General features: G+C 58.1%; 5 protein-coding genes across 7 annotated transcripts in view; 3 read left to right on the top strand and 2 right to left on the bottom strand.

Annotated features, from left to right (window-relative positions):
- Window positions 1-695: 695 nt before the first annotated feature.
- Window positions 696-4,132, top strand: LOC127390014 (lateral signaling target protein 2 homolog). Its single transcript, XM_051631134.1, has 12 exons — window positions 696-831; window positions 908-1,045; window positions 1,210-1,412; window positions 1,503-1,592; window positions 1,697-1,786; window positions 1,924-2,025; window positions 2,126-2,374; window positions 2,481-2,602; window positions 2,678-2,791; window positions 3,008-3,106; window positions 3,270-3,382; window positions 3,465-4,132. The coding sequence occupies exons 2-12, from the start codon at window positions 938-940 to the stop codon at window positions 3,594-3,596; spliced, it is 1,422 nt and encodes a 473-aa protein (XP_051487094.1). The 5' UTR covers window positions 696-831; window positions 908-937; the 3' UTR covers window positions 3,597-4,132.
- A 463-nt stretch (window positions 4,133-4,595) lies between these two features.
- On the top strand, window positions 4,596-5,910 carry MXD3 (MAX dimerization protein 3). The gene is made up of 5 exons (XM_051631183.1): window positions 4,596-4,783; window positions 4,861-4,890; window positions 4,972-5,086; window positions 5,177-5,342; window positions 5,418-5,910. Exons 1-5 carry the CDS (start codon window positions 4,596-4,598, stop codon window positions 5,516-5,518), a joined length of 600 nt encoding a protein of 199 aa, XP_051487143.1. The 3' UTR covers window positions 5,519-5,910.
- A 143-nt stretch (window positions 5,911-6,053) lies between these two features.
- On the bottom strand, window positions 6,054-7,943 carry PRELID1 (PRELI domain containing 1). The gene is made up of 5 exons (XM_051631451.1): window positions 7,742-7,943; window positions 7,243-7,468; window positions 7,047-7,160; window positions 6,725-6,803; window positions 6,054-6,341 (listed from the first exon to the last, which is right to left on the bottom strand). The coding sequence occupies exons 1-5, from the start codon at window positions 7,831-7,833 to the stop codon at window positions 6,205-6,207; spliced, it is 648 nt and encodes a 215-aa protein (XP_051487411.1). The 5' UTR covers window positions 7,834-7,943; the 3' UTR covers window positions 6,054-6,204.
- A 35-nt stretch (window positions 7,944-7,978) lies between these two features.
- RAB24 (RAB24, member RAS oncogene family) lies at window positions 7,979-10,789 on the top strand. Its single transcript, XM_051631529.1, has 8 exons — window positions 7,979-8,114; window positions 8,592-8,660; window positions 8,777-8,855; window positions 8,984-9,051; window positions 9,146-9,245; window positions 9,620-9,670; window positions 9,775-9,837; window positions 10,339-10,789. The coding sequence occupies exons 1-8, from the start codon at window positions 7,998-8,000 to the stop codon at window positions 10,401-10,403; spliced, it is 612 nt and encodes a 203-aa protein (XP_051487489.1). The 5' UTR covers window positions 7,979-7,997; the 3' UTR covers window positions 10,404-10,789.
- A 100-nt stretch (window positions 10,790-10,889) lies between these two features.
- NSD1 (nuclear receptor binding SET domain protein 1) overlaps window positions 10,890-23,645 on the bottom strand; it is a 59,250-nt gene continuing 46,494 nt past the window's right edge. For 2 of the 3 annotated variants that reach the window (XM_051630793.1, XM_051630792.1), the window contains exons 22-23: window positions 23,383-23,587; window positions 10,890-19,790 (exon numbers count right to left, since the gene is read on the bottom strand). In XM_051630793.1, the coding sequence (XP_051486753.1) occupies window positions 17,497-19,790; window positions 23,383-23,587 (2,499 nt within the window). In that variant the 3' untranslated portion in view covers window positions 10,890-17,496. The remainder of the gene's footprint in view (window positions 19,791-23,382; window positions 23,588-23,645) is intronic. The other variant, XM_051630791.1, reaches the window with a different exon arrangement.

Raw genomic sequence — 23,645 nt, 5'->3', positions numbered from 1 at the left:
CGCCGCCCTCCGCCGCTGGCTGCGCCGGCCTAAGGTGAGAGCGGGGGGGGCACGCCGGGGCCACCCCCCGCCCCATCGGGGCTGTTTGGGGGCTCTGCTGGCACCGGGAGCAGGGGGGGCGGCGGGCGGGTCCCGGGGCGGTGCGGGAGAAGGAAAAGGTGCTCATCCCCAGGGCTGGAGGTGTGGCGGGTACGGGCAGCAGCGGGCAGGACCGGGCAGCTCAGCGCGGGGCAAGAAGATTCCCCCCGCGGTCCCGCTGCCCCCGACGTCTGGGAGAGAGACGGGGTGAGGAGCGTCCCCCCGGGATGCCCGCTCCCGCCGGGGGCTCCGCGGACCTTTCACCTGAGCCAATGTTTACAGCCGCGCACGGATCCGTGCCCACGCTGCCGGGATGCGGCCGAGCTTGTTCATCCTGCTCTGCCCCTGGGGAAACTGAGGCACGGCTGGGTGGGGACGGCGGCGCTCCCCAGGAGGGCTCAGCCGCGGGCCGCCTGTCTTCCCCTGGCACCCGGCACAGTTCGGCAGAGCTGGCGCTGCCGTGGGGGTCCCACGTACCTGCCTTAGTGGGTATTCATGGATCCGAGGCTGCTCCATGGAGCAAACCCCAGCAGTCCCTACCCCGCCTGGCTGCAGGACACGGGAGACGCCCCCGGCCCGGGCCCCACCATGATCCCTCCCCTCTCTCCGCAGCGCTCCGATCCGCGCCTGCTCTCCCAGTTCTTCTTTGCTGATGAGAGGGTGACGCGGGTGGTGGCCGAGATCAACGGGCTGGATGCCGAGCTGGACCCACAGCAGTACCTGGTGCTCCTCAACCAGCTCCACCTCAGCCAGGTACAGGGGCGGCCTCGGCCGTGCTGTGACCCCAATCCCCTCAGACTTCCCTGGGTGACATCCCTGCCCTCCCCAGGCGCACCTGCTGGCCATCCTGGAGCGCATCATGGAGGAGTGCATCCCCACACAGCGGCACAGCCGTGACTACCTAGTCAAGTTCCCCGAGGAGCTCTTGGTGGACAACCTGGGAAACCACATGCTGTTTGCTGCCGAGGTGAGCCCAGGGATGCTGTCCCAGGGTGGGCCTGGGGCCTGACTCCCTCAGGCTATGGGGCGATGGATGCCAACCAGGATGGCACATCCCTCCACGGGCTGACTCTGGGGATAGGGGCTGCTCTGCCATGGGTACAGATCCTGACAGCCTCTTGGTCCACACAGTGTCTCCTGGCTGGGACCTTCCTGGAGGTGGAGGAGGCAGACGGGGCGCAGCTGCGTCCCCAGGCCAGGAACCTGCTGTGCAGCCTGGAGCTGGTGCGGACAGTGCTGCGGGAGCAGAGCCTGAGCCAGCCCAGCTCCTACCCAGAGCCCGTCCGGGCTGTGCTCATCCAATTTGACCGGCTCTTTGCAGAGTTTGAACTGAGGTGGGGGCCAGGGTTGGGGTGCTGCAGTGGGTGGGGGAGGGGGGGCTATGCCAGGGCTGGAGGAACCTCACAGTTCCCCTGGCTCTCCAGCTATGTGTCCTCACTCGTGGCAGTGAAGTCTCCTGAGGAGATCTACAGGCAGCAGGAGATCATCGTGCTCTTTTGTGAGACAGTAGAAAGGTGAGGGGCTCTGCACACCAGGCAAGAGGCAGCAGGGACCCCAGCCCCAGGGATGGGGCAGCATCCTGGGGCTTAGCCCTGCTGTAAGGCTGTGTTCCCCCCAGAGCCCTGCACATGGGTTACCTGACCCAGGAGATGATCGATGGCTACGAACCGCTGCTGATGTTCACCATCCCTCGCCTGGCCATTATCAGGTGGGTGCAGCCCCCTGGAGAAGGGGGACACTGGGGGCAGGTGGCTGCTCCTCACCCTGTAGCAGCCCCTTTCCCCCTCGGGGAGTTGGGGTCCTGGGCAGCCCCCCCTGCACAAGTCAGGCTCTATCCCCTTGCAGCGGCCTCCTTATCTACCCTGAGGGTCCCCTCAGCCTGGAGCAGAGCCCTGAACAGATGTCCCAGGTGTTCAGCCCCTTTTACAACCTCCTAAAGAAGATCAGGTATGCAGGGGGAGGTGGGGGGGTGATGGACACCCGCAGGTGGGGCTGTGGGGCAGCAGTGAGGCTGTGATGTGGGGCTGACACTGTCACCTCTCTGCAGGGACCTGCTGCGGGTGCTGTCACCAGAGGAGCTCTGCCTGCTGGAGAGGAGCCTCTGCACAGCAGAATCAGAGGACCCCTCCAGTCGGGCAACCCCTCCAGCTTGGGAGGCAGCTGTGCCCAGAGCAGAGCCCTCTGCTCCCTGGACTGTCCTGGAGGTCCCCCATCCCACCTCACCGCCCCCCACCTGCATGGTGCAGCTGGGACCCCCTGGTGCCGTGGATGACCTGGGCAGTGACCGGCAGTGGGGGTGTGTGGAGGGGAAGGTGCGAGGCTGGGATAGAAGATTCCAGCCTGCTGGGATGAGGACTGTTCATGCCACCTCCAGGGTAACTGTCACCTCCCCCCCTGTGCAGCCCCCAGCCCCCCAGGAGCAGCCCAGGGCTCGATGCCACCCTAAGTGCTCACTGCTGGGAGCTGCGCTCCCGCTACAGCAGCACCAAGGACATGCTGCACACCCTCTTCGTCTGCATTTCAGGTAAGTGGCCCCCTTGCTACCCCCTGCAGCACCCTGACCCCCCCAACACCCTGACTCCCCTCCCTCCTGGCACAGGGGTGGCTGACCAGCTCCAGACCAACTTTGCCAGTGACCTGAGGAGCATCTTGAAAACCGTCTTCAAGATTGTCGCCTCGCAGGCAGAGCCCTCAGAGGAGACAGGTGCCAGCCGTGAGTAACCCCTGGGGATATGGGACATGGGGCAAGGCTCCTCTCTGCCCTGCTCGGTGAGATGGGGCCATGGCACCAGGCAAAGAGATGGTGCTCAGCCAGGATTGCTGGCATTCCCTGGCCAGGGGCTGCCCATGCCCTGGCCATGGAGGTGTTTGCCATGGGGCTGACTCCAAGCACAGTTTGGCTGAAGAACCACAGCCCTTGTTCCTACAGAGGAAGAGGATCGTGACCTGTGTGCGGTGGATGTTCCTCGTGTGGCCGACTGCCCCCTGTGCTCCAGCCCCACGGAGGCTGCTGGTCTCCGGAGGGCAGGTAAGGGACTGCCCAGGGTGCTGGTGGCATCAGAGCAGGCTGTGAGCCTGTGGCTGAAACTGGGGTCCAGCACAGGGGCTGGCAACATTCCTGGAGCTGGGGTGGTGAGGGGGGTCAGGGTGAGGGGGAGCCCCATGACTTTTACTGCTGTTTTGCCCAGCAGGTGCCCGTCGTCTGCCCGAGTGGGTGCCGGACAGCAGGTGCAGCCAGTGCTCTGCCTGCCGCTCGCCCTTCACCCTGCTGCGCCGCAGGCACCACTGCCGCAGCTGCGGGAAGGTAGGAGGGCGCTGGGCTGGGGTGCGCGGGGTCCCTCGGGGGCCTGGCTCTGCTCAGCCCTGCTCCGTCTCTCTCCTGGCAGATCTTCTGTGCCCGCTGCTCGCCGCACACTGCAGCGCTCCCGCACTTGGGCCAGCTGAAACCCGTGCGTGTCTGCACGCACTGCTACGCCGCGCACCTCCCGCCTGTGCCCCAGCGCACCCGGAGCCAGTGAGAGCCCCCCCCCGTGCCAGATCCACATCCATGGGAGGCTGCAGGCCGGGATGACCCAGCTGCCTTGGGGCTGCCGCCTGGCTCCGTGGCTCCCGGACTCCCCTCAGGGCCGAGTGGGAGCAGCAGGACCCTGTGCTCATGGCAGAAGGTGCCCCCACAATCAGAGCAGCAGCACCCCACACATGACAGCAGCCCCCGCCCTGTGCTGGCGGGGCCGGGGCTGCGGTGGGCGCAGGATCGCCTCACCCGGTGCACCCTGCTCCCGGAGAGCGACCTGCCGCTGCCGTGCACCTGCCCCCCGGCTGGAAATGTGCTTCGTGGTGGTTTGTTTTTTTTTTCAGGTGAACTTTGGCTGCTCTTGGGCCCGGGGCAGAGTCTCCCCCCGGGGCCTGGCCTGAGACGGTGCAAACAGCCCTCACATGACGGCGGGTGCCCCGGGGCCGTGCCGAGCCGTGCCCGGGGGCTGGTCCTCACCCGCGGGGCCCGGCGCTCCCCTCCCCACCGCCCGGTGGCTTTTAATAAAGAGTCGAACCCTCCTGCCTGGGCCCTGCGGACGCGGTGCTTCCACGTGGGCGGGAGGTGGGGGGGAAACCAGGCGGCCTGGGGACACCGCTGGGTGCGGGGGGGTGAGCGAGGGGCTGGGGGCCGCGCGCACGCGTGACCGCGCACGGACCCGGACCCGCCCCGACCCGCGCGTGGGCGGGCACGTGCGCAGCCCTCGGGGGCGGGGCCGAATGGCGGGGGGCGTGGTCTAGAGGGAGGGCGTGGTCGAGCCGCAGGAGCGGAACTGAGCGCGGGAGGCGGGGCCGCCACACGGGGCGTGGCCATCACGGGGCGTGGTCACTCTGGGGGCGTGTCCCCGCGCCCCTCCCGCCGATTCAAATTTGAAGCCCGGCGCTTTCCCGCCCGAATTTGTTTCCCCGCCGCCGGCGCCGCGGGGTTCCCCGCAGCCAATGAGCTCCCCGCAGCACAGGGGTGGGGCTCCCCGCTCCCGCCCGCCATGGAGCCTGCGGCCACCAGCATCCAGGTGCTGCTGCAGGCGGCGGAGTTCTTGGAGCGGCGGGAGCGCGGGGCTACTGGTCCCCGGTCACCGTCGGGTCCCCGGTACCCGGCGGGCCTGGCCGAGGCGGAGCACGGGTACGCCTCGCTCTGCCCCGCGCGGTCCCGCCGGGCTGTGGGCAGTGTCAGGTGAGCGGCCGGGATGGGGCTGGGGGGTGACGGTGGCCGGAAGCACCGGTGCTGATCACCGCGGGTTTCTCCCCTAGGTCGGTGCACAACGCGCTGGAGAAGAACAGGTACCGGTGGGGAGCGGCGGGGAAGGGGGTGGCCGTGTGCGGGACTGATGGCTGTGTCCCCCCTGCCCCGCCTGGTCGCAGGAGAGCCCAGCTCCGGTGCTGCCTGGAGCGGCTGAAGCAGCAGGTGCCGGTGAGCGCGGGGCCGGCCCGTCCCACCACTCTGAGCCTCCTGCACCGTGCCCGGCTTCATATCCAGGTGAGGGGGGTGGCCCTGGCTAGGGTTCCAGTTACAGGTCCCCAAACAGTGACAGGGCCGCCCCAGTCACGGCTCACCGGATCCCCGCAGAGGCTGGAGGAACAGGAGCTGAGGGCGCGAAAGGCCAAGGACCGGCTGTATAACCGGCAGCAGAGCTTGCGGCGGCGGCTGGAGTGGTTGCTCTCTCCCGCCGCTGGGGAACGGGCGCGGGCTGACAGCCTGGACTCGTCACAGCTCTCGGAGCCCTCCGAGGGAGGTGAGTTAGGGGAGAGAGGGTGGGCAGGGAAGGGGAGGCGGCTGGGGCCTGACGCAGCCTCCCCCTGGTGCCCAGAGGATGTCGAGATAGATGTGGATGGCACCGTGTTCAGCGGGGACCTGCTGCCCAGCCTCGGCACTGGCAGGGACCACAGCTACTCCAGCCCCACGTCCTGACAGTGCCTGCTGCCTTCCCTGTGCTGCCTGCTGCCTCCTCCCTGCCTGCTGCTGCTGCAAACGCAGCCTCTGCCGGCCTGGGTAAGGGGCCATGGGTGGGGAGAGGGGGCCTGCCATGGCCACCTCACTGCTGGGCTGCTGAGCCACAGCACTGGCATGACACTGTGGCGCCTGCTGTGCTGGGGCTTCCAGGGGCTGGAAGAGGGCCCAGCTGTTGTGGGGACACCCTCCCATCTCCCCCTGGGCAGGCTGGGGGCTGCCTGCCACAGGTGTGGGGCAGCACAGCCCCCAACAAATATGGCTACAGGAGGGCTCTGCCACCCCTGGGAAGCCAGGAAGGGGAAACGAATGCATTAAGCTGCCTGCCTTCACACTCCCACAGCTCCCTCCCTCTCTTGTACATACCTGACACTGTGTTAGTAAAAGCACTTGGTGAAACTCCTGTGTCCTGGCTGTGAGCCCCCAGCAGTGGGCTGGACCCCTGGAGCAGAGGGCAGTGCCAGGCTCTGCTCTATACAGGCCAGCCCCAGCCAAGTCAGAGGTGGGAGTGGATTCTTTAATGATAATTACATCTCAGAAAGGGTCTAACAGCAGCTGATTGTCAGACTTGTACAGTTTAAAAATATAAAATCTAAGGAGGCTCCTATCTGTTCCGGTGCAGCCGGTGCCCGGCTCTGCCTGGCCCCTCACACGTACTGCTTCTTCTTGGTGGCTGCCTTGCTTGCCAGGTCCTTGGCTTTCTCTGTAGCAGCCAGAGCTGTCTCCTTGGCTTTCTCAGTTGCTTCCTTGGCAGTCTCCACCAGTGTTTTCGACGGAGCTTCTCCTGTAAGATAGAAGTCATTAAACCCAGCTGCAGCCAGCCCCTGTCCCAAGGTGATTTCCCCATGCAAAGGGAAGCTGAGCCTGGTGTTCCTGCCCAGTGTGCGTCAGGGCTTGCGGCAAAGGGGAACTGCAGGCACGTGACTTGCTACATTAAGTCCCACTCCTGCCTGCACTCCACCCCTGCCTGGCCCTGTGACAGCTGCCTGGCTGCTCTGCTCAGGAAGAGCCAGCCCTGCCCAGATGTGAGGGCAAAGGCAAGGGGCAAGGATTTCACAGTTGGACTGGTTCAAGCCAGGACCTGCCCATGGATTGGAGTTTCCCAGTGTGAACTGTAACTCCCAGAGACCCGTCCTGGCCAGCCCCAGCCTGCCCTTATGTGCTCACCTTGTATTCTTGCTAGCACATATTCAAATCCCTTAGTGCTCTTGGTCACGTTGCTTTTGAACCTGGCCAGACCAAACTCCTGTAAGGGAAGAAAGTGTCAGTAAAGGTGCAAGTTCCCTGGTTACACACAGCCCCTGGAGCTTTGTCCCTGCTTGACCTGTCCCGACCATGGTATGCAGCAATGATTCTGCGTGCCCCAAGAGCTCACAAAGATGAGGGAAAAAAAACAACAGGGAAGGAGTAGAGCAGTGGAAAGCAGCAACTTTAAGGCATCTCTGAAGAGAGGGTGCACAGTGCTGCACGAGCAATTGGCAGTGCTCACCTGGATAGCCCGCGAGACACCAAACAGGCTGGAAGAGACCCAGGCTTCCCGCTTGACTTCGGTCCAGTTGCTGTTCTCTGGGTTCACCCGGTACACGCAGCGTTCCTCCACCACCTGCACGAGGCACAGACTGGCTGTGGGCACTGCCTGGTGCCTGCCAACCTGCCACACGCCTGCCTGCAGGCACCGCACCTACCATGAGACGTGCGTGGTTGATGTTCCAGGTGAACGTGGTCATGGTTCGGTTCTTGGGGTCCACGATAGAGTCCTCTAGGATGTAGACAGAGTGGGCGACGTTGGCCGGGAAGAAGCGCTCTGCCCAGCGGGGCATCCGGTTGGTCTTGGTCAGGAGCCGCCGGGAGAGCAGCTTGTGGTCGGCAGTCACCTCCCGGTGCACAATGTCTTCGGTCAGGACATGTTTGCTAAACGGGGGAGGGAAGAAAACATCAAGCCCCGCTCCCGGCCAAGAGCCTCCCGGGTGGGGCTGGGAACCACCAGGCATCGAGTCGGGGGAACGTCTCCGTGGGACCCGCCAGGGAAAGGGCTGGGTAGGGGGGAGGAGAATCGGGAGCGGGATGTGGGGTGGAGGGCACGGACCCCAGGGAGGGGGTCAGGCAGCCCCGGGGCCGGGATCTGCCGGGCGGCCCGGGGAGAGCCCTGAGGCGGGGGGGGTGCGGGCCGCAGGCCCGGCGCACCTGTAGGGGTTGGGGTAGCGCTGCCAGAAAGCGGCGAAGACCTGGTCCCAGGGCCCCTTGAGGACGCCCAGGCTGGCGCAGTACTTCCCCATGGGCCGCCGCTGCTCAGGCCCGCGCCGCCGCGCCCGCTCCGGCCTGCGCCTGCTGGGCGGCCGCCATGCGGCTCGGGGCCACCGCCTGCACCCGCCGCGCCGCTTCCGCCCCGCACCTGACGCGCTTCCGCCGCGCACGCCCCGCCCCGCCCGGCGGCGGCAGGATGAGCGGGCGGCGGGTGGACGCGAAGGTGGTGCTGCTGGGGCAGGAGGGGGTGGGCAAGAGCAGCCTGGTGGAGCGCTGCGCGCACGGCCGCTTCCGACCCGGGCCCTACCAGAACGTGAGTCACCGGGACCCGCGCTCCGGGACACGGGCCTGCCCTCGGACGGGGCCCCCGGGTGGTCTTTCCGCGTCCCGGGGCAGGTGCCCTCGTGCTCCGCCCTCCCACAACCCCGGGATTGTCCCCCGCAATCGCTCCCGGTTCCTCCGGTGTGTTTTCCCACCGTCTCCTCGGGACGGTGCTTCCGAGGTGCCCCGGTGCGTTCTCTCGTGTCCCCGGGCCGGTTCCCTCCGTGTGCCTGGGCAGGACCCACCACGTCCCCGGGCCGGTTCCCCCCGCGATCCCCCTCACCGCCCCGCGATGGTCGTCTGGTGTCTTCCCGCATGCCCGGGCTGGTTCTCAGCATTCCCCCGGTTCCTCGGGTCGGTCCCTCCATTTCCTCGCCGTGTCCCCGGGCCGGCTCCCCCTGTGTTCCCACGCCAGATACCCCTCGTGTCCCCGGGCTGGTCCCCACCACTCCTTCCACTTCTCCTCCAGACGATCGGGGCCGCCTTTGTGGCCAAGGTGTTGTCCGTGGGGGACCAGATGGTGACCCTGGGCATCTGGGTAAGTGGGGGACGAGGGCCCCGCCAGCGCCCCGGTGCCGTCCCCGGCCACCCCCCTGGCACGGGGACCCTTGAACCCCTCTCCCCATCTGCTGAGCACTTCCCGCTTGCCCCCAGGACACGGCCGGCTCGGAGCGCTACGAGGCCATGAGCCGCATCTACTACCGCGGGGCACGGGCCGCCGTGGTCTGCTACGGTAAGGGCTCGGGACCGGGGAGGCAGAAGGACCTAGTGGCCACCGGGGTCCCGGGGGGGGCTGGTGCCGGCACCGGTGGGCCGGGTGCTGCCGCTGGGGGCGGGCAGACCCTGACCTCTCCCCCCCAGATCTCACCGACAGCAGCAGTTTCCAGCGAGCCAAATTCTGGGTGAACGAGCTGCAGAACTGCGAGGAGGTACAGACGGGCTGGGGGGGTCTCGGGGGGCAGCAGAGCCTTGTTGGAGGGGGAGATGCCAGACCCCCATCCCTGCTGCCCGTGTCTGCTGCAGGGCTGCCGGATCTACCTGTGTGGCACCAAGAGGGACCTGCTGGAGGAGGACAGGAGGAAGCGGGGGATCGACTTCCACGATGTGCAGGACTATGCAGATGGTAGGGCTGGGCGCTGCGTGGGGCCGGGACGCTGGTGCTGGAGCAGAGCCGGCCCTTCCCAGGCTCCTGGAGCACCGAGCGGGTGGGGGGCAAAGGGAAGGCTGGAGCTGCTACATCTGCACCTGCACGGGAGGCGTGAAGGGCTCTGCCCTTGCTCTGGGTCTGTGGCAGATCCGATGGCTCCAGGCACCTCCCTGGGCACGGCCTGTCCTGACAGGAGGCCAGTTGGGTCAAGGGGACGGGATCGTGGAGCCCTGCCCTGGGCCCCCGCCAGCCTGCTGTCAGCAGCCGTGCCCCAGGGGTGACTCGGGGGCAGCTGAGCCTGCCAGGCCACGTCCTGCACCCACAGCTGCTAATGCAGGCCCTGGTTTCAGAGATCAAGGCAGAGCTTTTCGAGACCTCCAGTAAGACAGGCCAGAGTGTGGGTGAGTATGCCCTTGCTGCCAGCTGTGCCCCCCCAGGGCAAGGCCAGGGGGTCTCTGCCTGGTGGTTGGGCTGCCCACACCAACCCTGCCTGCTGTCCCCCCAGATGAGCTGTTCCAGAAGGTGGCTGAGGACTATGTCAACTTCACCTCCTTCCAGATGATGACAGGTGAGGGGGTAGGAACTGTTCCCTCCCACACCCCAACACCTTGTCCTGTGCTGAGGGGTGCACATGCCTCCCCAAGCCAGGGGGGGGGCAGGGGGCTGGCAGAGCCCTTCTTTGCTCCTTGGGGCTGCTGTGGCTCATGCTAGGGGTTGTCTCATGGCCCTGTGGTGGTGTCCCCATCCCTGCTCAGCACATCTACCCAATTGGGCCATGGGTGGCCTGTGGCAAACAGGCAGCCAGGAGCTCTTGCCACTGGTTGCCAGTCTTGCAGTACTGGTGCTCAGCTCTGCAACAGGCCTGTCTAGACATGTGCAGATGGGCTGTGCCTCCAGCCCTGGGCCATGCTGTGACCATAAGCCTGCTGCTTCACTTGGGGGGGCACCAGACCTCTTCCTCAGGACCTGCTGGGGCCCAGACCTAGTACCTAGTACTTGGCAGCTTTTGGGCTCCACCTCGCATCATGGTGCAGACATGCCAGCAGCTGCCTACCCTGCTCTCTTCCAGAGGAGAAGGGCGTTGACCTGAGCCAGAGGAGCAGTACCTACTTCTACAGCTGCTGCCACCACTGAGACCTCCTGCCAAAAGGGAACCACTGCTGCTAGCCAGGCAGCCGGTGGGTGCCAGGCTCCTGGTGTTTTTTACCTGCTGTGTTTTAGCTGTTCAGGCCCGTCCGCGACGCGGCACAAGGCGGCCTTGTGGACTGTTCCCTCCCGGCGTGCAGAGCGTGGCTGTGCCGGGAGCCTCCTTCGACACCGGGAGCTGTGGCTGGGCTGTCACCGCTGGGGACCCTCTCCCTGCCACCCGGCCTTTGTGGGAGCTGCTTCCCCGAGTCACTGCTGTGGCCCAGCAGCGACCATTAACTTATTATCTTGGAGATGCTGCCTGATTCTTTGCAGATTTATTTAAGCATCTTCTCTCCAGGTGTACAATGTAAATAAAACGCATTGTGGTCTGAGCTGTCCCTCTGCCTGTGCTGCTGCCACGTGCCCGGGCTGTCTAGGCACATCTTCTTCCCCCCCATCCTCCCACTCAGCAAGACAAACCACAAGAGGACATCGAGAGTAAAGTTAAACTTTACTTTACAGTAATTTTTCTTCTATATACAAAGAATTACAGTACATGTTCTGGGAGCACCTGGGCGGGGCAACCCTCTTTTCATTATAAGTTTCACATACACAGCCAACAGTCTAAGGGGAGCAAAATGAAAGTAATCAATGGTCCAAGACTCTCCCCTCTCCCTCTTCTAAAAATAATATACATGCTGGAAATATGTAAGTTTCTCTCACCCGCTCTGGCATCCCTGCTGAGAACTGACAAGTCCTGGCCAGGGCTGAGCACCCACACACACGTCCCCCAGCCCCAGCATGTGCCCACAGCTCTGGCTGGCCCCAGCCTGGGCTGGACACTCCAACTCCTGCCGTGTCTCCCCCCAGGGGACTCCACCACCACCCCATGGGCTGCAGACCTTGGTGGGGGAGGAACGCAGCACAGGGCTGCTCACACCAAGGCTCCCCCTCCTCTCCAACCAAACTTCCCACTCATGGCTTCAGCACAACTTATGCTGCTGCTTGAGCACAGGTGGCCCCCCCGTGTGCCCCCTCCCCAGGCAGTGAGGCAGGGGGAACAGGCAGCCAGGGCCACCCTCCCCAGGACCTCCAGCCAAGAGCACAGGGCACCAGAGGGTGGCAGGGGACATTCAAAGCCAGACGTGCTATTGGACACTTTTGGTGTCTCAGGGGCAGGCAGGCTGGTGGGGCAGTGAGCACAGGTGAACTGCAGTAAAGCAGGGCTGTGAGCACGGCTGCTGAAAGGCTTTTCCTGCCATGGCAGGGAGAGCAGCTCTCTGTCCCACTCCCTGCCCGCCCAAATCAGCTGCTGCCAACACATCCGACCTCCCACCCGTGTCAGCTAGGGCCACCCTTGGCTACAGCCACGCTCCACCTTGAGCCTCCCGGGGCTGCTGCTTTTCCTTTTAACAAGTTCCCAGTGTCTAAAAAAAAAATACACAAAACCCAGTTCCTTGAAGTCAACATCTCGGAAATATGGGGGTGGGGGAAGGAGGGGTGAGGGGAGAACAAAACACAAAAAAAAAACCAAAACTGAAACCAGCTCAGTACCAAACGGACACAAAGAACATGCAGTTAGCAGACGCCGGTCTTGCTTCACATGGCTGCACTGGCTCCCTATGCCCACGGGGCCCACTGGCACGCTGGCTTGAGTCTCAAAACCACCAAAAACCGAAGGAACCGAGTCACGCCTCGCTCTGTTCCCATCACACACGCCGAAGCCCAGCCCCAGCTATCAGGGGATGGGGTTCAGCCAGCAAGGAAACCTCCAGCCCGCGGGCTACGAGCCGTGAGTCCAGCCCTACTGTGCTAAGCTGCCAGACGGTTTACAATAGCACCACAATAGCCCAAGTGCTTTGCCAAGGGCAAACTGATTAAAACTTTACCTTGAAATAGGACGTAGCAACACCCATTTCTCAGATTTCCCTAGGAGGTAGATTCAGTGCTGTAGGGACTGTCCCACACTGCCACTAATCTAGCCCAAGCTCACGTATGCTGCCCCCCTGCACCACTTGGCTTAGATCGCTTTTTAGAGGACCTGGAGCAGAAATCTTGCCTTTTCCCACCTCCTGCTAAGCAAGGGCACCGCTTGCCCGCAGGCGAGACTCCAGCTGAAGCCAGGCAAGCGCCGGAGCGGCCCCCAGGCTCCTGCATCCCATCTCCCAGGCCCTGGGAGCCCCGAGCACACATCATCCTGGCTGTGCTGCTGCAGGAGGCTCAGCCTGGCTGCAAACGCTGCCATTGACGTTATCACCATCACAGGGGAGTCATTAGCTCAGACAAAGCCCGGGCAATTAAACACGGAGTGAGCCCTCACCGGACCCCTGTACTCTGAGAGAAGCTGCACAATTTGCTACTTTGCTTTAACACTCACTGGCTGGCAAAGGCTAAAAGCCTCATCGGTAATTTAGGGCAAAGCACGTTACAAGCAGGTTACAATTACGGTTATTCCAAACATCAAGCAAAATCAGAAGTTAAGGCTGAAATTAAAAATAAAAGGAAGGTGTTGAAGGTCTGAGGTTTCTCCAACAAACTCCCCCTGCCCTGTCACAACACTAAGTGGAGTGCCCAGGCAGGAGCAGTGCACGTTCACAGCGCGCTCAGGTTAAGCTGCTGCCAAGATGCATCAGGGTTAGGGCTGCCTGTCCTTTTTTATTTCTGTGAAACGGAGCTGAAGCTGGTCTAGCACCTCGATCCGTGCTGTCTCACCTTCGTTCCCGACCATTTGATTCAATCATCTCTTATCTCCTGAACTTTTAACAACAGCCACACCTTCAAAGCCAAGCCTGTGCCTGCGGGGGGGTTCAACCCTGTATCCCAAGGTGTGCTCCCAGTGTCACCTGGATACTTCGTGCATGGAAGTGAATCTGGTTCTGGTGGGTTTTTTTGTTAAATAGGGAAAGTTTTAACTCGAGAACAGCAATAAAGCAAGCTACCGCGGGCTAGTCAGTATCTAAATGTGTGCTGTGGGGGATTCTCTCTTACAGTGGTCACTTTTCTGCTAGATTCACCAGAGCCCGGGCTGACAGCAGGTGCAAGCCCAGCAAGATGGTGCAATGGGACAAGACACGCGGGGTGACAGTCAGTGCCTGCTCCCCTGCTGCTCACACCTCCTGCAGTGGCTCCTCCCCTGCCTGCGCAGGCAGACCAAGTCCCCAGCCATGCGGTCACCCCTCATCAGAGCTCCTCTGTCACCAGAGGTCAACTGGGAATCTCCTGCCCACCATGGAAACCTACCACTGAAGTGGGTCATGCTGTGAGACAGAGGCCACAGCCAGTGATTTCAGCTCTGAGCAGGGCAGCCAGACTATTCCTAACAGCAAGGATGTTGACCAGCAAAGCATCTGTATGGGAACAAATCCTTCATCTCCTCCAGAATGGGAAGGGTGAGACACTCCTACAAATGGGAATGGGCTCATGACTGTGGGAGGTTCTTGAGAGCCTCCCTGGGACAGCAGGAAAGGGGACACAGCTCTGAGCAGAAATAATTATACCATTGATTCTGCTTCTACAACTCTCCACAGCAGTGAATCAACACAAGAGTCACCACTTACCCACCTTGGATACAATTATGCCTGACTCAAGACAGGCAGTGGCCAGGTGATCAGATCCCTTCAACACAGTGAAAAAGCAGTGTGGCCTCAGCCACAGCAGAGCTGGCCTTGCTCCATCCAGCCCAGCACAGGGGCTTGGGAAGGCAGGAGTAGAGCTGCAGCAGTCTCTCCTGCAGGAGCAGTCTGCTGGGCTATGTATTACCCATCACTTAAAAACCCAAGTGATTCAAACTGTCTGGTCTATAGGCAGCAATGGACTGCAGAAAATTAACCCAACAACATCAGTACAGACACCTTCCTCTCCTCCTCCAAGGCAGTGCTACCAGGTGCCAATAACAGCCACAGACTCCTCAAGTGCTGAATAAGTCCCTATTTCCTTCGTAAGGGATGTGTAGCCCAGAGCTGTTTCCCACTCACCACTGATGAAGGCAGGCTGGGCAGGGCTGCCAGGACCCATCTCCACACCTGCTCAGGCCCTGGTCAGGCCCTGCCTGCCTTACTGAGGTGACTCAGCACAGCCACCCATTTCTAACAGCACCACGACTCCCTCTGCAAGCCCCACACATTTCTGAAAAGCCCTCCTGGTCTGACAGAGCACAGACCAAGAGCCCAAGGAGGGAAGAGCAGCGCTGCTTCTGCTAGGCTGAAGTCAACTTCCTAGCACATAGCTGGAAGGCAGCAAACCAGAAACCCTGGATCCTCATGAAAAAGGCATGAGGGGAGACAAAAGAAGAGAGGTGGGGTATGGTCAGATGCAAGGAGTAAGGCTGTGGGTTTGAAATGCCATGCAATGCTTCAATCCACATTCACTGTTCAAAACAAGCTTTTGGCTGAAAGCCTGCTGCACAAAAGGCTGCTGCCACAAACCTCACCTTACTACTCGAGCACACGATTTAGGAGTGATATTTTTTCTTTCCAAACCTGCACTTGCGAGAATTCATTGAGAACTTCTCCATTTTACAGATTTAAAAAAGCCTGCACCAAAAATATTCACAGTTTATTTTTCATGAAACACGTAACTAGTTAACACGTGACAATGCGAAGCGGAGGTGGACAGAGCAGTGCAGATACCTTTCTGGTTACAGATGTAGCTGGCTGGGTGGCTGGCACGGAGGTAACCCTACTTACACAATCTACATGACTAAGTCCAGCTCATGGGAAGGCCTATAAATGTAAATTCACGATTTTATATTTTTTTTTCCTTCTCACACTTGATAAATACTTAATATACTGAACCTCATTACCATTTTTCTTTATTTAGTTTTTAAAAGTTAATGAATGCCCTTAAATTATCTTCTCTCTCAATGGCTCTGAGGAGTTGTCCTGATTCCCTTTGTGCAGGAGTCACGCAGAAACACAAGCTGCTTGCATTTCCTAGTTTCAGCAGCAAGCAGGAACTGACCTGCCAGTCTTCCCGGAAAAAAAAAGACACAACACATTAAAGAGTAAGTTTCCATAAGCCATAAAGCTTTTTGAAGTCACTAGCTATTCTACATAGGATCTGAAATGATTCGGACTAGGCAAGAGATGCACCACAGCACTGGTAACGTCTCCTTGTGCCCCGCACACCCAGCCCTTACAGCAGGATGTGGTGTTGAGGTGCATCATCCATGGGGAAAGGAGAATGGATTGGGGTTAGTTTCAGTACATGTGTCTGCCTCCCTTCATAGAAAACTGCAAAGCTCATGACTGTCTGCTTTGGGAGCAGCAGGCACTTGCAAGCTGGTGGGCACAATGACCTGCTCCCATGTTGGAGGGAGAGGGTCAGCCTGGAGCTGAACACTCCCTTTCCAGGGAGGGACCCACAGATCTGCCTGGAAGGAGAAGGATACACTGGAACTGTGCAAGGGTCTGGTGGCAGGCATGGAGATTCAAGGCTGCGGCACCTGGATCAGCAGAGCTTAGGCAAACCACAGAGGTAATGCGTTGTGAGAGTGGGAGAGTGTGCTGGTCAGCAGTGCTTTCCTTGGCAGGACACCGACCCCATCCAGCCCAGGCAGTGCCATCCAGAGACACTCATCCTCCTTCTCCTGCCTGCAAGGGTACCAGTGTACACGAGATGCCACTCCGCAGGTCCCCAGGAATCTACTGTTTGCCTCAGGAATATCACGGCCAAGCAAACTTCTGCCTCAACACTTGAGTAAACAACTTCCAACAGGCCTTCCAACAATCTGGACACCAGCCTGATGACCACCAGGTACTAAACATCTCCTTAACCATAAAAGAGAGCAGAAGGGGAAAAAAAGCCAGCCAGCTGCTGGAGCCCACCGTGTTCCAGTGTGAGAACTACTATTCAGTTGGAAGGACACACGCGCGCGCACACACACATGCACACCAACACAGTCCAGTTAATTCAAGTCTCCTTTGGTTGTAGAAGAGTTAAGCCAGAAGCTACCCGAGGGGAAGGTGTTGTGGTGGGTCCCGATACAGCTACGACACCCTTGCCTCCACGCTGCCAATGGTACCGGCGTCACTCGCAGCTCGTCCCGCTGCTGGGAAGACCAGGCATGATGCGAACACATCCTGAACACGTCTGAGGCAAGGGGAGAAAAGACTGCTCAGTCTACTGGCTCATGGTGACGACAGAAGAAGAGACTGGATGGAAATTTGAAAGGGAGCACCACCCTGCCAGGGTGGTGCTCAGCACCTTGGGGAAATCCACTCTGCCTTACTCTGCTATTGCTGCTTTATAGGTCACAATGTTTTCAAGTGCAGGAAACACTCTGCGTGTCCTGTGCTACAGGATTAAGACACAAGAATGAAAAACAAGCCAGATGGCTTCTTCCAAGTTCTCTTTTTTTCCTGACCTCCTTCAGATTCCCCGTTTCTCAGGCCTGGCCATTCGCAGCCTTGTACACAGGAGCCTGAATGGGTATTACCTATTGCTGGAGAAAACTGCACTGAGCGAGTGCAGGGGGCTCCTCTCACAGCTCAGCTGGAGACGATACCTGTTCTTCCATGAACCACACACACAGCACGTCCCAGCAAATGCACGGACAAATCTGGCAAAGCAACACCCTGCAGGCACAGAGACCTGGGCAGGTGACAGGTAAACCCCTTCCCTGCTTCCAAAGAGCCCTGCAAGGGCGTACACCTGACCGCTCACCGCCTGATCCCAGGAACACCTCCAGTCCCAGGGCAGCCCGACTGATCTGCTCCCTCTAAATACAGTAGGAAGAGCGAGACCTCTAGCTGCCCCTGGGAACCTGCCTACTAGTGAGACCTGGAGCTCAAACATGCTGGATCGGTAATGTGACCATTTCAATGGAATTGGAGATTTTTACCCAGAGTGGATTCTTTATTTCAGCTTTACCATCTGTATAAGGAAGAGGAAAAGGTCACAGATGCTCTCTCCCTTCGACTGGGCCACACTCAGATTTAAGTGAATGTCCTCGCTCGTTCACGAGAGAATATGGATGGGTTGTGCATGGGTTAGGGGCTGGGCTCAGGGAAGTGAATTAAAAAAAAAAGAAAACAAAAAATAAAGATTCCCCCTCCCTAAACATTAAAAGACTGAAACCTGCCTCCCATATGCACCAACCTCACTTTGGCTCTGAGTCGGCCAACTCACGACAGACAGAATCCTGGTTACGGGCTAGCACTGCGTTTTGTTCAGGCAAAGGGTCCTGCCCCTGAGGAGTCTGTGCTTTTCCACTCAGCCAAGAAATCGGGTCAATTGTCTGAATGTTCGTGACAATCCACTGCATCCTCTCCGTGGACACCGGTGCTTCCCTGGCTGGCCGGGGGGTCTGCTCAAACGCACACAATCTCTCTGATGCCCAAGGGGTTTGCTCCGTGGGGGCTGAGGCCACTTCCCAGCCAGGCTGAAGGGTCGGCTCTGGTAGTTTCTCTGCTGTCCGGGGAGGCTGCTCTGCAGGTGTCAGGGCCTTTGCAGTGGGCCAGTGGGTTTGCTCGTGCATCTGCAGTTTCTCCATAGGCCAAGGTACCTGTCCGACATGCGTCACCGCCTTCCCTGCAGACCAAGAAATTTGCTCACCAGCTAACATGGTCCTCTCTTTCTGCTGGGGACTCAGCTCCACGGCCGGGGCTCCTCTCTCCTTCGGCTGAGCGTTCTGGTCGACGGGCCTCAGCGCCTTCTCCGACAGCAACAGCCGCGGAGCAGCTGCAGCCAGGGGCTTGTCCAAGGCTTGGGGCCGAGGGGCCACAGCAGCAGCCAGCTTGTCCGATGCCTGGGGCCACGGGGCTGCCAGAGGGAGAGGCCTCTCCAAGAGTTGAGGCCGGGTGGCCCCAGAGCCCAGAGCCTTCTCCACAGGCAGGACCCGCAGGGCCCCAGGGTCAGCAGCCTTCTCCGGAGGCAGGGGCCGCAGCACCCCGGGGGGCAGCAACTTCTGCATAAGGGGGATCCGCAGGGCTCCTGAGCCAAGACCCTTCTCCATGGGCAGGATGTGCGGTGACCGGGAGCCAGGGGCTTTCTCTGGAGGCAGAGCCCACGGTGCCCCTAAGCTGGGAGCCTTCTCTGTAGGCAGGATCCGTGGCATCCCCGAGGAAGGAGCCTTCTCCGGAGGTAGGGGATGGGGTGCCCCAGAGCCAGGGGCCTTCTCTGAATATGGGAGCCATGACACAGCGGATCCAGGAGCCTTCTCCGTGGACAGGATCCGTGAGACTGGGGAGTCAGGGACATTTTCAATGGGCAGAGGCCACAGCACCCCAGGGCCAGGAGACATCTCCAATGCTGGGGCCTGTGGCACCACGGAGCTGGGAGCCTTTTCCACAGACTGAAGCTGTGGGGGGCTCTGGGGAGAAGGTGTGTCCAACAGCGCAGGCTGATCGTCCTCAGGAGACTCATCCACCAGCTGGGACTGCAGGGTCCCTGCTGTGGCGAGAAGTCTGTCCGACAGTGGAGGATGCAGACATTTCATGGAGAACTCATCCAGCAGCTCAGGCTGCTGGGTCCTGGTGTCAATGAGAGACTTGTCCAGTAACTCCAGAACCCCAGGGGCGGCAGAAGGCTCATCTGACAGCTGGAGCTGCAGGGCACCAGCAGGGACAAGCGACTCATCTGATGACTGTGGAGTTCCTGGAGGAGATTTGCTCGGCAGGTCGGGCTGTGATGCGTCACCGGAGGACTCGTCCAGTGGCCACAGCACCGCATTGGTGGGAGGTTTGTCGGGCTGCTGAGGCCTCAGTGCGACGATGATGGGTTGTTTCTCTGACTGCAGCCTCAGGGACAGGGCAGCTTGGGGCTTGTCCGATGGCTCCAGGCGGAGCGAGAGGGTGGTGGGAGGTTTGTCCGAAGGCTGCAGCCGGAGTGAGAGGGTGGTGGGGGGTTTGCTGGATGGCTTCAGCCTCAGTGACAAAGTGGTGGGGGGTTTATTTGATGGTGGCAGTCTCAGTGCCAAGGTTGCAGGTGGTTTGTCTGGTGAAGGCAGCCTGAGGGCCAAGGTGGTGGGGGGCTTGTTTGATGGCTGCACCCTCAGGGCAAGGGTGGTAGGGGGCTTGTCTGATGATGGCAGCCTCAGCGCTAGGGTAGTGGGGGGCTTTTCTGGTGACTCCAGTTTGAGGGCCACAGGCTGAGGTAGGCTGTCCAGAGGCTGAATGCTCAGGTCTGTGTCTGCAGCTGGCTGCTCTGGTGGCTGGGTGTCATCATCGCTACCCAGGGCTCCTATGGGAGGCACATACTCACGGATTTCTCCTGGCTCTAAAGGGTTAGGCCCGCAGGGATCATGTTCTGTGCAGGATAAGCGTCCATCCAGCTTGGAGATGAAGAGCATGCCTTCCCGGTGCTGCTTGCAGAAGGATCTGGGGCACATCTCACAGAAGGAAGCTGCTTCCTTACTACACACATCACACTGATGCCATGGGCACTCCCATTTTCCTGCAACACAGACACAGGAGAAAAGACAACCTTAGGAGTGGTACAAAGGGATGAGACAAGGCCTGCTGCAACAGGAGTTCAAGGAAGAGTGGGAACACCCCTGTAATACTCCCAAACAACTTTACTTGTCCTCAGTTTCTCCCATAGCTCCCAGGCTTGACAGGCAGTTAAGAGGAAACTGAATTTTTGGAAGCAACAAGGGAAATTATAACCATGACAAACACAAGCCACACAAGCCCATCTGGCTCCAGCATGACACTAACTGATACAGGTGCCTAGAGAAGAGCAGACACCCCCAGCTTGCACATACACCCAACAGACTTTTTAAGAAGATGCTCCAGGTTCATCTAAGTCTTTGCTAATTCTGGGCCAACAACCTCCCTTCCTGTTTATCGGAAAGAAGAAGTGAGAGCGCAGTGATCACAAGGGAGTAAGTTTCTATTATCTCTGTATTCAAAAGCATCTCCCTTAACCCTGTGTGTGGCCATGACAAAAATACTGCTCATCACAAAACCAGGATGCTCCTCAAGAAGCTCCGTGTCCACACTGGATCCATTCACCATCAGTATCAAGACCATCATGGAGGAAATAAAAACAACATTACAATTCAGATTGTTGTTTTTTTCACTTGTAGATGATGTCACTGGTTCAGATCCTTGCTCCCCCAGGTTGCTGCATGTCTACCAAACACTTCTCAGCAGTTCATGGACACCAGAAGAGTGAGACTGTTTGCACCCAGGGTACACAATGCTGAGTCCCTGACCTCTCACCACACAACCAGCAGGGCTGCCTTTCCAAATACATCTTCTGCCTCTGGGTTCCCCAACACCACATACTCCTGCCCCCCCCCCCAAAAAACAGCCCTGGCATAAGCCCCAACCAGCCTGTGCTCAGAGCACAAGCCATGACAGAGGGCAGCCCTGGACACCAGCCTGGTCAGAGCACTTCCCAGCCTCCCTGAACGAAGCCCACACCTCTGTGGCTTTGGTTACCAGCTCTTCTCCATGGAGGCTGGAATGGAGCAGCTGTGGGCATTTCTCCATCTACTTGTGCAACATCAGCTTTCCACTCCCCTCTTCTCTCATGCTGCTTTTCCCCTGGGGTTGAAGACATGTTTTTCTCCTGCTTTGAAGCCAGTTCAAGGCTTCTGTTCTGTTCTCAAAATATGTGCACTGCTTCTCTGCTTCTCCAATTTTTTAGCTTCACTTTCAGAGCAAGGATGTTTTAACACTACATGTGGTGTCCCAGGCTCTCAGTGCTGCAGCAGAGGCTGTTGTGGGGCTGATACCCCCACACTGTCAGCTACACCCAGAGAGCCACACTCAAGGCTCACTTTGGCCACTGGAAAGACTCTGGGGCTATTAGTATAGAGGTCATTTGTACAGATGAAAAATAACGTTAAGTCAAAACCTGCCAGTTTTGCTGCAGGAAGGATACAACCCATCAAAACAGTCTAATGGTCTTTGACAGGATAAAAGGCCTAATGAATAAGCAGCCTCTCCAGAGACAGCCCAGAGCAGAGGAGCTCTACAAAGTAAGACCACACAATTAGTAACATGCAAACAAGCAGGAAATTCCAATTACTCGACAGCAATGCCCATGGCAGGAAGAAAACATCTGAAGTAAAAAGTGCTGAACCTCTAATGTCCTGTATGATACTCTAAGGAGTGAGCCACAAAAATAACAAGTAAGAAGAGTAAAATGGCCACAACTGGCAGAAAATAATTCTCAAAAAACAGCTATTAATGGTCTTCTGGCAAACTGAGGAGGCATTTCCAACGACATCCTTCACAAGTCTATTTTAGTCTGTATTTGAATATAAATTTCTGGAAGCAAATAGCAAATACACTTAAAGAAACAGGTAGATAACAACAAGGCTGTGAGAAACTGCAAAAATCTGGTTGGACAGGCTCAGAATTTCAACTGCACAGATGCTCTTGCACCAACAAGGTGCAATTAAATAAAGACCTCTGCAAAGCTGGACTGCAGGAGAAAAATAAGTATGTGAAAAGGATCAAGATGAGACTCAGCTATGATAGAGAAAATCACAAATACCATACAAACTTAAGTTTGTTTTCTAAAACAAGTCAGATCTCACACCCTGAGAAATTTTATGTAAAATACAAAATATAATTACTCTGTTCAGTTGGTGCTAACAAGGCCTCAGCTGCAACACTGTTAAAATGCTGTTACCACACTTAAATATGTGTAGGCAGGTGGGACAGAGTCCAAAGCAGACAAAGAAGAATAATTTTAGAAAGTAATAGGTCCAAGAGGCTACATTTGTTTAAGCCAGAAAAGGACTATGGAGATAACAGTCTCCCAGCGTGTAAAAAAATGGGTATCAGAAAGATCCTTTGTTTTTAACAAGTCAGGCTGTAAGGACAAACTTTTCCAATGGAAAGCAGAGGAACAGGCTAAATGCTGCATTCTCCTTTATTGGAGACTTTAAAGCATGGGAAAAGCTGCCAGGATGTTACAGTGCCCTGACTTAGCACACAAAATGCATAGAAAGGTGATGTTCAGGACTCTCTCACCCTGAATGATGAAAATGTTCTAAAAATACTCTGAGCTGAATAGAGAATTTCTCGTTATTTTAATATTGCAGTCTTAAAACAAAAGATTTACAGTCCCCTAAACAATTTAAGCAGTTGTTTTTATTAACCAAATTTATTATCTTAGCAAAACCCCCTAAATTAGGCTTGAAGAGTTATTCTACCTAAAACCTTGTAATCTAGTATTGCTGATCTTCTTACGATTTAATTCTTTAGGCTCTTGATCCCACATCAGCTTTTCCACCCTCCTGGCCTGGCACACCAGGCTAACTGGCCTACCAAGACTCACGTAAAACTTCTTTCCTTTCTGAGCATTGGTTAAACCTGAAAACTCAGTAAAGGTCCCAGGAACTCCTTTATTAACCACGTCAAACTGAAACAACAAAGGAAACACTCCCCTCAACCACCTCCTTCAAGGTTTTCTAACTCAAATATTTTCCCCTAACAGATGTTACTTCACACCTCCTGAGCTATTAACGAGCTAGAAATTGTTTTATCATTGAATACAAATAGTCTTATTTTTTTCTCTGCACACAATTAAAGTACTTTTTGAGTATTTTCTCTTCTTACTTCAAATTTCTGCCCTCATTTCATCAGACTAGGTTACGCTTTGATGCCATTCTCTTCCCTGTGAGCTCATGGCTATTCAGACATCTAACACATCCTTCTCTAACTCCTATTTTCCCATCAGTGTTTTTCCACACAATTCAACTTACTCAACTGTCTCCAATTTTGGGAAACCTCCCAATCTGAGGAACCAATACCCCAACTATTATTGGTACTGTCCTCTGCCAGGCCCCAAGGATGGGGTCAGCTCACAAGCACCACTTCTTGGGCAAGGATCAGCTCCCCCTTCAGCAATCAATTCAGCTTCTGGCAGTCACAGTAGGGTGCAAACCAGGGTTGCATGGGCCACAAAGTCTGTTCCAAGTGAGAGAGAAGCGTCTAAATGTTAAGATGCTATGGACTGAGAGGTGGTGGGACACCTGGGGCCAACACCGTGACCGGAGCAGCACCCAGCTGTGAAGGGCACTGACCTGCAGGTCTCTTGGTCAGGTTGAGGCAGTCTGCATGGTACACCTTGGGGCAGCCTGGCTTCTTACAAGAAACCAGCTGCCCTCCATCCCCACAGCTGAAACACTCATCCTCTCGCTCCTTCATCACCTCCGCCTGCGACCGGCGCTTCATCTGTGGCCGCCTCTTCAGCTTCTTGGACTTCTCCTCGGTGAGGGGGGGTTGACTCTGCAGGTAAGACAACATCAGTTACTGCAGGTCTCTGCCCCTTCCATCTATACCCTTT

Source organism: Apus apus, chromosome 13 (genome assembly GCF_020740795.1).
Source record: "Apus apus isolate bApuApu2 chromosome 13, bApuApu2.pri.cur, whole genome shotgun sequence".
Taxonomy (NCBI): Eukaryota; Metazoa; Chordata; class Aves; order Apodiformes; family Apodidae; genus Apus; species Apus apus.
The sequence above is the reverse complement of the archived record's forward strand: the minus strand, read 5'-3'. Positions and strand labels throughout refer to the sequence as shown.